The 10358-nt window shown below is 34.2% G+C and overlaps 1 protein-coding gene across 1 annotated transcript in view; it reads left to right on the forward strand.

Annotated features, from left to right (window-relative positions):
- LOC107719212 (metal transporter CNNM1-like) overlaps window positions 1-10148 on the forward strand; it is a 19050-nt gene extending 8902 nt beyond the window's left edge. The window contains exons 3-10 of the mRNA XM_016526586.1: window positions 512-652; window positions 932-1101; window positions 1830-1929; window positions 3404-3549; window positions 4686-4926; window positions 6557-6661; window positions 7638-7748; window positions 9397-10148. Coding sequence (XP_016382072.1) covers window positions 512-652; window positions 932-1101; window positions 1830-1929; window positions 3404-3549; window positions 4686-4926; window positions 6557-6661; window positions 7638-7748; window positions 9397-9476 — 1094 coding nt within the window. The 3' untranslated portion in view covers window positions 9477-10148. The remainder of the gene's footprint in view (window positions 1-511; window positions 653-931; window positions 1102-1829; window positions 1930-3403; window positions 3550-4685; window positions 4927-6556; window positions 6662-7637; window positions 7749-9396) is intronic.
- The last annotated feature ends 210 nt before the right edge of the window (window positions 10149-10358 follow it).

The following is a 10358-nucleotide window of genomic DNA, read 5'->3' on the forward strand; positions in this document are numbered from 1 at the left end:
CCATCTCTATCTTTCTGTCGCTCGGCTCGGCTAATGTCCGTCCCATGCACTGAACGTGCTCCCCTCCACATCACGAGTAGACACGCCCCTTATTGCTGATTGGCTACCAGTTTGTTTTGCTATTCGGCCCGAATCAGTTTTCTAAAGTGTTTTGAAAAATCACATACCCTGCTTTTAATTCTAAGAAAATTGTTGTGCAAGTCAATCAAAGTGCATTTAAATCTTTTTGGCATATTTAGTGTTGGTATGTATGTATTTATTACGTATGACTAATCATTTTATTAGCCTATAATAAGTCAAATATGTATACAAAAAAAGTGTATTATATTCAACGGAATTATCTTGAGTGAAATACTGTATAAATTGCCTGGAGTTAAATATTACAGTTTTCTTTTAACCTTTTATTGTCTGTATTTTGTATTTCAAGCATATTTTCTATAGTCTCATTCACTTGTTATTGGTTTGAGATAAAGCTTATCCAGTATAACTTATTGCTGTTTTGTTGTGACAGCTGATAACCGTACAAAGAGACGAGTATCTCACCATGAGAGGAAACAGCAAGACTTCTCCATATTTAAACTGTCAGAGAGTGAAATGAAGGTCAAAGTTTCACCACAGCTTCTGCTTGCAACACATCGCTTTCTAGCAACAGGTAATCTCAATTCACAATTGTGGGAGAGTCTCAAATATCAATTCAGACAGTTTTGGATTAATAGAATTTGAAGTTTTAAGAAACTGAAAATTGATTTAGGTTTATAACATACAATTCAGGACCAAAAGGATGTGTTCACATTCATTTGACAATCTAATGTATCTACTCATTTGGTGCAGCATTGCAAATCATCATCAGATGATGAAGGATCAGAATGCTGTTTCATTGTCAATATCATTAATGTGTTTCTAATTCTCTCCGTTCCCTTTCTGTCGGTAGAAGTAGAGCCTTTTAAGTCGACGCATCTCTCAGAGAAGATCCTCCTGCGATTGATAAAGCACCCGAGCGTGGTGCAGGAACTCAAGTTTGATGAGAAAAACAAGCGATCACCAAAGCACTACCTCTTCCAGCGCAACAAGCCTGTGGATTATTTCATCCTCATACTGCAGGTAAAGTACTACAAGTTTTAAAAGACATTCTGAAATGCATTATAAATAAATAAAAAAATATATTCTGAAATGCATTATAAATAAATACAAATATATTCTGAAATTATATATATATATATATATATTATTATTTATTATTATTATTTTTTAATAAACTTGTTCAGACTGTTATGCAGATCAATTAATTTATAACATATGACATTATTGCAGAATTCAAAATAAAAGCTTTTTCACTATTGGACTCCATATACATTCAGTTTTCATAATTGTGAACTGAGCAAAATAAATGATTTTATTAAATACTAGAAACATTAATATTTTCTAGTAACTGTTATGCTAATCCATTAATTTATGACAAAATCATTTAATTTATGACAAAATTATATTACTTTCATGAAATACAAAATAAAAGCTTTTTTTTATTGGAACCCATTGTACGAACAGAAATGTCATTTTCCTCATTTTTCATTATTGCAAACTGAGGAAAACAAATAATTTTATTAAATAATAATTTAAAAAATACCCAAAAAATACAAACAAAACGTGTGACAAAATATTGTCATTCATGACAAAATTATATTACATTAAATGCAAAATAAAAGCATTTTCACTATTGGACCACACTGTAAGTGGAGAAAAATTATATTTTTCTCAGTTTTCATAATTGAAAACTCTATTTCAAAGCTCTCAACAATAAAAATGTCTGAACCATCTCTTTCTGGCTGCAGGGTCGAGTGGAGGTAGAGATCGGTAAAGAGGGACTAAAGTTTGAAAACGGGCCGTTCACATACTACGGCTTACCTGCTATTATGACCATCCTACCCACAGGTTTGTTTGCTGCTTTAATATTGTCGGAATTCATCACTGGAGGTGAACAGAGCCTCATTAAATAAATCAACTTTCCAGAATATCTCAGTTTTCCTGCAGTACAAATCTTAATGAGCAATTAAAAACTCTGAGAGGGGTTGACCGCGGAGCATAGGCCTACGTGACCCCTCTAGCAACGCTCTCCAGAGATAATTAAGACAGCAAATCTAAATAGAGCGGCTATGTAAATCTTAGGAGAGTAGAGTCGGGTAATTACAGTGGGAGAGAAACTCTCGTCTGCCCACTCAGGCAAAATGGCATGTTATTATATAAGGATGAAAATCTCATAAGCTTAGCTTCATGAAAATGCAAAAATAACTTAAAGGATGTAGCCTTTAGCCCTAGCTGAAGAGATTAATTCAGAATGAATGTGTGTTAAATGAAAGCCAAGTGTCTGTGGCATAGTCTGTCTCTCTTGTGAGGGTTTTCTCTGCATCTCTCTGTGATATAAAGACATAAAGAAAAGCCACACCACAGATGCAAACAGGTATACTCCATCCAGGACCTCAGCATCTACTAATGAGATATGACATCTACATGCACACAGAGAGAGTCTGTGTATGGCATATGGTTTTTTGCTCTCATAATCACAATCACTAAAAGGGTTTTCCACTGTTCAGCACTGCATGTCCTATTTTTAACATGTATTTTTGCCAAATTTGACCAGTTAAAATGGCTAAAAATCCACTGAAAAAATCAATTTACTTTGAGAAGCAATATATAGATGTAGATAATATAGGCTTCTTTCCAGAGAATGTATCTTTAATAGGAGAACATTTTGTCTTAAATGCTTCAAATATTTTATGCACAAACATTAAAAAAACCAACTGATAAAAATAAGCAAAACATCTGCCAAACATACAGTACAGAAGACAAAATAAACCTAAATTCAGGATACAATGTATGAAAATAAATCAGTGTTTTAATTCAAGTACACCCATTTTGGTTAGATATTTATTAAAAATTATATAAAAGCCCAGTTTTGCAGTGAATAAGTAAGTCCAATCAAATTGAGTCCATTTAGCTGAATTTTTGAATATATAAGTGCATTTACTTCAAAAGTGTATTGAATTAATTTTAAAAGCACACTTAGGTTTTTTTTTCATTAAAAAGAAGTATACCTTTAAAAATTTATACTACTATCTAAAAATACATCTAAAATAATGTCTGCACTAGTATAAATAAGTGAAACTATTTCTACATAAGTACAAATATTTTGGTTCAAGAAAAAAAAACTCATTAAGAGGTTACTTTTGCAGTGAATAAACAAGTCCAATCAAGTTGTGTATTGGCTGAATTTTTGAATAAGTAGTCTATCTCAACATATCAGTATATATACGTAGACTCTCAATAGCCTGGGGAAAGAAAAAGTAAATATCTGTGGCAATAATTAAAGCAATAATCAGCTGAATGACTTCTACTGGTTGTGATCCAGTCCACAGATCACCGTCCCGGAGCAGTGGTCTCAATCATTCGGATACTACAATCCATGGAGGCAGTCTGGGTCAACTGAGCATCAGCGGAGGACCGTATTTACCAGACTATTCAGTTCGCCAGCTCACAGACCTACAGATCATTAAGGTAAATTGGACTATTCTGAGAGAGAGAGAGAGAGCGTGTATACATTGTACTTTTTACTATACACTGTATAATAGGGCTGCAACAACTAATCGTTAAGGCTGTGTGTCCACCAAAGCATTTTAGCCAGCTGAGAGAGAGAGATAGAGAGAGAGAGAGAAAGAGATAGAGAGAGAGAGAGAGAGACTGTTTTTCAGACAGCTGGATAAGGGGAAAATTCAAAAAAAAATTCTGGGTCATATTATGGTTCACATAAACCAATATCAAAAGAAATTAATAGTATCAGTATAATAAATAGTATAATAAATAGTATTTATTTAATTTTAAGATCATTAAAGTTTTTAACCTAAATTATCTATACTGTAATGCTATAAAAAGAGATTATAGTAATGTAAATAATCCTGTCTAGATACAATATTTTTTAAATTATTTTCATTAATGAAATACATAATTTATGTTTTTTAATTAATCCATTTTGATTTTATTTAAAAAATATTTATCGGCATTAAATTCAGAAATATGACCATGATGTATACTTACAATTGTGCAATCCATTTAAATAATATTAATGACAATTAATCATTTATATTTTTGTTTTAACATTTTTTTTTTTTTTTTTGCATGAAAATATATATTTAAAAAACAATATAAGTGCATTTGATTAATTAAAAAAAAAATCATAAATTGTTATTTAAATATATTACATTTTATTATAATATAGTTAGACATAATGCAACATTTACTTTTGCCCCATGGCTTACAAGCACGTTTGATTTTCGGCCTTTCTTATTAAGTAGTTTGGGCACCTCTGATAAATATCAATTTCAAACAAACAACCATTTATTTATCTATTTATTTGTTTGTTTATTTATTTATATTTTTATTTATAATTGATTTTGAAGTGGAATATGACCCAGGTCCAGTTTTTGTGAGGCTGATCCAAAAAACTCCTATCAAGTTTTTATTTCCCGTGTTCTCTAGTTTTGCTTCAAAAGTGCTAATGCAAATACTTAAAAAAAAATCATAAATAATGCTTATGTAAATAATAACAAATATTCTAATGCTATGTGTTAGAAATCATATAGAATTATGAGATGCGTACTGTAATGTGTCTCTTTATGTTATGTCATTCTTTCCAGATCACTCGTAACCATTATCAGAACGCCCTGACAGCTACACGCATGGACAGCTCTCCACAAACACCCGACGCAGACAGTCAAGTGCCCGGGGAGAGAATGACAATCCCTGACACGCGTTCTAACAGCATCGCCCTTCCTCTGACAGAACCACGGCCCTGTCTGACCCGATTCCACCAGCACAGCCACCTCTACAGACAGCCACACAGCACCAGCACTCTTAATGAGAGAAACCGCATCGTCCGTGAGTGCATTCGCTTCTCATTTATAGCATCTTTCTGGGGTTCTCTCATTTTTCAGGCAGCAGGTAAATATTAAAACAATTTGACATGAAAGCACTGAAGTAGATTTCCTCAGGAGTTAGGAAACAGTCGGAAAAGCTTTATATGACAGACCATTTGAGCTCATCTCCAAAGGCTTCTGATCTTTTCTGTAGCTGAGAGTGATTGCAAAACAACGGTGTCAAGCCACTGTTTGAGGAACACCAAAAGAGTTGTCTGAATATACCTAAATATAACTATAACATATCAATGTCAGTCATTTTCATCTTTGTGGAAACCGAGGATGCAGATAATGCATGTTGGTGATACATGTGATGGAATTAGGACGTTTCTCACAGCTTCCAAGTGCAAGACAAGACAGATGGCCGAACTCTAATCCTCTTACTAAAACTAATCAGACTTTGTGTGAAAAGGTTTTACTCTGATTCTTAAGTTAGAAATCACTTATACATGTCAAAACACAACCAAGCTGAGTTTCCTTTAATTAATGAGGCCTGTCCTATAAGTACTATACACAGGATCAAATGCAGGTTAATCAAATTACACTGTTGAACATTATCATATCAGTGTTCGCATTGATATCAAATGCTACTGTAAATATTCAATGCACTTTGCATGCAGTACAGATTGAAACTTGAGATATGACAGCAGTTCCACAATCAGAGTTTGAAATCAAAATGTTTTGGCTTTTTGTTCAAGTTTGCTAGCTTGAACTTGAGGTCAAGTGTATTCATAAAAACAGCCAAAGCATTAAAAAAAAATTCCTGGACTAAAAATATTGCATAATCTTGAATATAATTGAATGTATACTTTAAATTTAATTTACATTTTTTTCATTTAAATAATAGTATAAATGCTAATTATATAAGATATTCATAATATATGTCATGTGTATGGGTAATATATATATATAAGATAATGTGAAATTCGGGGTGTTCTCTAGTTTCGCTCTATTTTTGTCCAGTAAATATGAAGATATCTCTTCAGTCTGAATTATACATAAATCCCACATGCCACCAACTGAATGATATAACAACAATCAGACAGCAGCAAAAATACAAAATAAGCAAAGATTTTGACAGCTTACAGGCTACATCCTAATGATGACCGAGGGCCTGTTCATCTTCAGAATCTTCTCCCTCAAGTAGGGCTATAGTCGTATTCCAAAAACAAAAGCAGAATCATTTTCTTGTTGTGAGAAATAGTCCACAATTCATTGTAAAGAGTCTTCATTGCTTTCATCCTCAGTAAGAACTGTGGTTAATCTCAGGCTGTTATGAATATTAAAGGCTACTGGCTGTTTAAAAAAAAAAAGGTATTCAATACATCCCACCCCAACTTCCTGATTCAATAGGAAATGTGACTGAATTGAGAATTGCATACTAGCTTTATATGGCAGAAACATTAAGAGTAGTATGCTAGTATGCTGTTTCAATGTCAACACAGGTCGGGAAATTGTGTTTCCCAAATCACTCAAAGCTTTAAATGTCTTTGATTGCTCATAGTTTTGTAATCAGATACTCCTGCATAGTGCTACAAACTCAGTATTTCCTGTGTGATCCGCTGACTGTGGTTCTCTGGCTCCCCCTGTAGGAAGTAAGTCAGATGGACAGAAGAGCCCCAGTGACTCTGTGTTCCTGCGTATGGATGACACCCCATATATAAGAGACAATCGCTTGGAGAGAAAAGAAGGAACTGGTGGGTGAATTGAAGGATGATTTCTGAAGCCAAACCATGATCTTATGCACCAGTGTTTACCTCATTAAGTCCAAAAATGTTTTTAAAAGCTGCTAAAAGTCCAATCAAACGAAGGAACTGGGCATTAGGCGAACATAAATCACTGCAGAAACTGTACTTTTTGAAATACAAAAAATTTATAGTTCACCAAAAATAAAAATTATTTTAATTACATTTGTAATTTTAAATGTAATTTATTTATTCACCCTCATGGCATTTCAAACCTGGATGCTGTCCATGGAAATTTTTAGAAGAACATTATTTTTTTTTTCACTACAACTACTCATAGTGACTATGTATATTATTTTCAAAGTCATTTGACATTTTTGCGATACTCAGACAATGCTATCATATGACTTCAGAGCTTCAGAATCAATTTTAATACTGTAGTTGTATCATGGACTACTTTTACAATACTTTCATGCAGTAGAAGATTCCTAAAGATGCTTCAAAATAACAGTGTGTATCTGTGTTTGTCTTAAACAGAAAAAAAGTAACAGCACACAGGTTAGAAAATGACTTGAGGGTGAGTAAATAATGACAAAATGTTCATTTTGGGGTGATCTATCCCTTTAAGAAGGGTGGTGGTCTGTTCTCTGACTAAATGCACCCAAACTTTCGAACATTGGAGTGGCTGTTTGACAGCGAACGGGACGTTTGACAGACTGCAGGGAGAGGAAATGCATGAGCTGTATAGACTCTGTTTATACGACCTGCAAAGGAATGTTGACATCAGACTAGAACTGTCCATTTCAGCTCTGCTTGTTATGACTGGAGGTTAACAGGAATGACTAAATCAAGAATCAATGAAGTTTGGATGCACAGAGAAGGGAAGAGAAGAGAAGAGAAGAGAAGAGAAGAGACTAGCCAATGACTTTTCAGCTCAGTTTGTCATGTGATCATGGCCCATTGTCATAGTGTGTCCGATCTATTTCAGATGCAACAGCCGTACCCATGGAGACGGACCTGTCTACATCCCAGCTCATCAGCTCTCACTCTCTGGGCGGCTCGGATGAGAACCTGGGGAAAAAACTGCTCCGGAAGCTCAGTGTGTATCAGTTGCCAAGTATCTGACTGAGTCACAAATTTGTGAATCTCACCCGTTATGACACAACACCTGCGTTTATAGCTGCACAAACACACACACACCTGCTTTTATTCTGCATTTTCAAACTAGCCAATGACTTTTCAGCTCAGTTTGTCATGTGATCATGGCCCATTGTCATAGTGTGTCCGATCTATTTCAGATGCAACAGCCGTACCCATGGAGACGGACCTGTCTACATCCCAGCTCATCAGCTCTCACTCTCTGGGCGGCTCGGATGAGAACCTGGGGAAAAAACTGCTCCGGAAGCTCAGTGTGTATCAGTTGCCAAGTATCTGACTGAGTCACAAATTTGTGAATCTCACCCGTTATGACACAACACCTGCGTTTATAGCTGCACAAACACACACACACCTGCTTTTATTCTGCATTTTCAAACTCCATCTGTTTCCTAGCAACCAGCCAGGCAAACTGCAGCCCACACATCTGTTTAATAAAAAATGACAAGTCACTCAGAACAATGTGATTTACACAAGTAGGACATATTTCTGGGTCTGCAGCCTTTGTTGCTCCTGGAAAAACATTTGAGCAAGAAATCATTCCTGCTGTTAAAAAAATGTGTGGGAGGCTGGTGCTCCGGCAAAGCTTCTTGACTAGCCTAACCAACTAGACTTACTTAGTCAACAATCATCGATTCAGTTTTGTTCCCTACTTACATTCATGCATTTGATAGACACTTTAATACAGCAATTCAAATTGTATTTGGAGTATATACCTCACTGGGAATCAAACTTATAACTTATAAAGTTCAATTTAATGTGTGATAAAAGCTAAATGTTTTAATGTTTAGATGTAATGTGTTTTCAATATACTTTCAACGTTCTATATATACATATAAAACCTTGAAACAAAAAAATAATGAATAATAATAAGTATTATTTATTATTATTGTTATTATTTATTTATTTTACAATCTGTTCTTTATGTATTGTCTAAAAAACCTTGAAATTCTTTTTAACAATTTTTCAAACATGATTAATGTTAGTGTATATAAATTTAAGTTGTACATTTACAGTATATTAATAAATTCCAGTAAATATAGAAAATACATATTTAATTTTTTTTATTCCAAATATGCCTTTGTCAAGCTACCATTCAAAGCATTTACAAGCCTTACTCTCAAAAAAATAAATAAATAAATAAATAAATAAATAAATAAAAATAGTTACAGTATGAGTTGATAAATATGCCTTTGTCAAGCTACCATTCAAAGTATTTACAAGCCTTACTCTCAAAAAAAAATAAATAAATAAATAAATAAATAAATAAATAAAAATAGTGACAGTATGTGAATTTCAGTTGATTTTAATTCTACTTAAATTGAAATTCAAATTGCAATTATGCATCCTGTTTCAGTTCAAATGTATTTCAAATTCAGGACTTGCATTGAAATATTAAAGGCATTCTTAATTCAATTCTGAATGGTGCACAAACCTGTCAGAAACATGTCGTGCTTGCTAAATCACGGTACTCATCAATCAGACATTTTCATCATTTGTTCATACTTATTCATCAGTTGACAGCTTTTTTATTTAAAATATTCCGGTCGGTTCAAAACTAGGGATTTTACATTTCACTTTCTACTCTCCAGGCAACAAAAAAAGAAAGAAGTCTCGTGATGGAGATAAACCTTTGGAAGACAATCCTGAACAATCACAGGTGAAGACCTAGCATTCATTGTATGGGTTTGCTTCTCTCTCGCTCTCTCACCTGCTTCTCCCACAAATGTGAAATCTTCTCCAGCCTTCCTCTGGATCATGAGTGAGAGAAAGCACAACCCAGTGTACAATGACCATCACAACAGATGTAGCATCAGAAAACCTTGCCTTCAGCATTGCAACGGGCTGGACAACCTGCGAAATATAACAAACCGTACGGAAATGTACAACATGCAGCAAGACACATGTTTTTTTAATTGACGAGATGCTACGTAACCGTTGATATACTACAGTTTTGATGGCGGTTTATGATAATGTCATCTCCAGTCACTGTGGTAATGACATTCTGACCTCTGACCCCGGGCAAAGCCAGCAAGCACAAGCCTGGAGACCTGAAGCCAACCATTTGACCAATGCGAGGGCAGAACCTTTAGTATGGTCATCTTTCAGTAGAATTATCCTGAAAGTGTTTATTGTGTGATTTTATATCATATTAAGTGAGAGGTATTTGTCAGGCTGTGCCTGGAACTCAATCAAGATATCAGAGCACTTTGAGACAGATCAGACCCATTTATTTCATATTCTGTTGAATAGCTGAGGAGTTGACAGAGAACAAATACCTATATTAGGTAAGTGGTGTCAGAATCATTTTTTTTTTCTATTTTCTCTTTTCAAAAGAACTAATATTTTAGGTTTATTTCTTATCATTTTGCTTTTATTTTTGCACTTCTGTTCGGCTGAGAGCACAGGGTACAAAGAGATATGGCTTTTTTTTTTTCTTTTTAGCTATTTTAGGCCATATTTGAATAGATTTAAATAGTCCGAGATGCCAGTGCTAGTGGTCCAAGCACATGTATTTGACAACAGATTTATTTATTTAAAAATAATATTTATT

Source organism: Sinocyclocheilus rhinocerous, unplaced genomic scaffold, assembly GCF_001515625.1.
Source record: "Sinocyclocheilus rhinocerous isolate Xijiao unplaced genomic scaffold, SAMN03320098_v1.1 scaffold513, whole genome shotgun sequence".
Lineage (NCBI taxonomy): Eukaryota > Metazoa > Chordata > Actinopteri > Cypriniformes > Cyprinidae > Sinocyclocheilus > Sinocyclocheilus rhinocerous.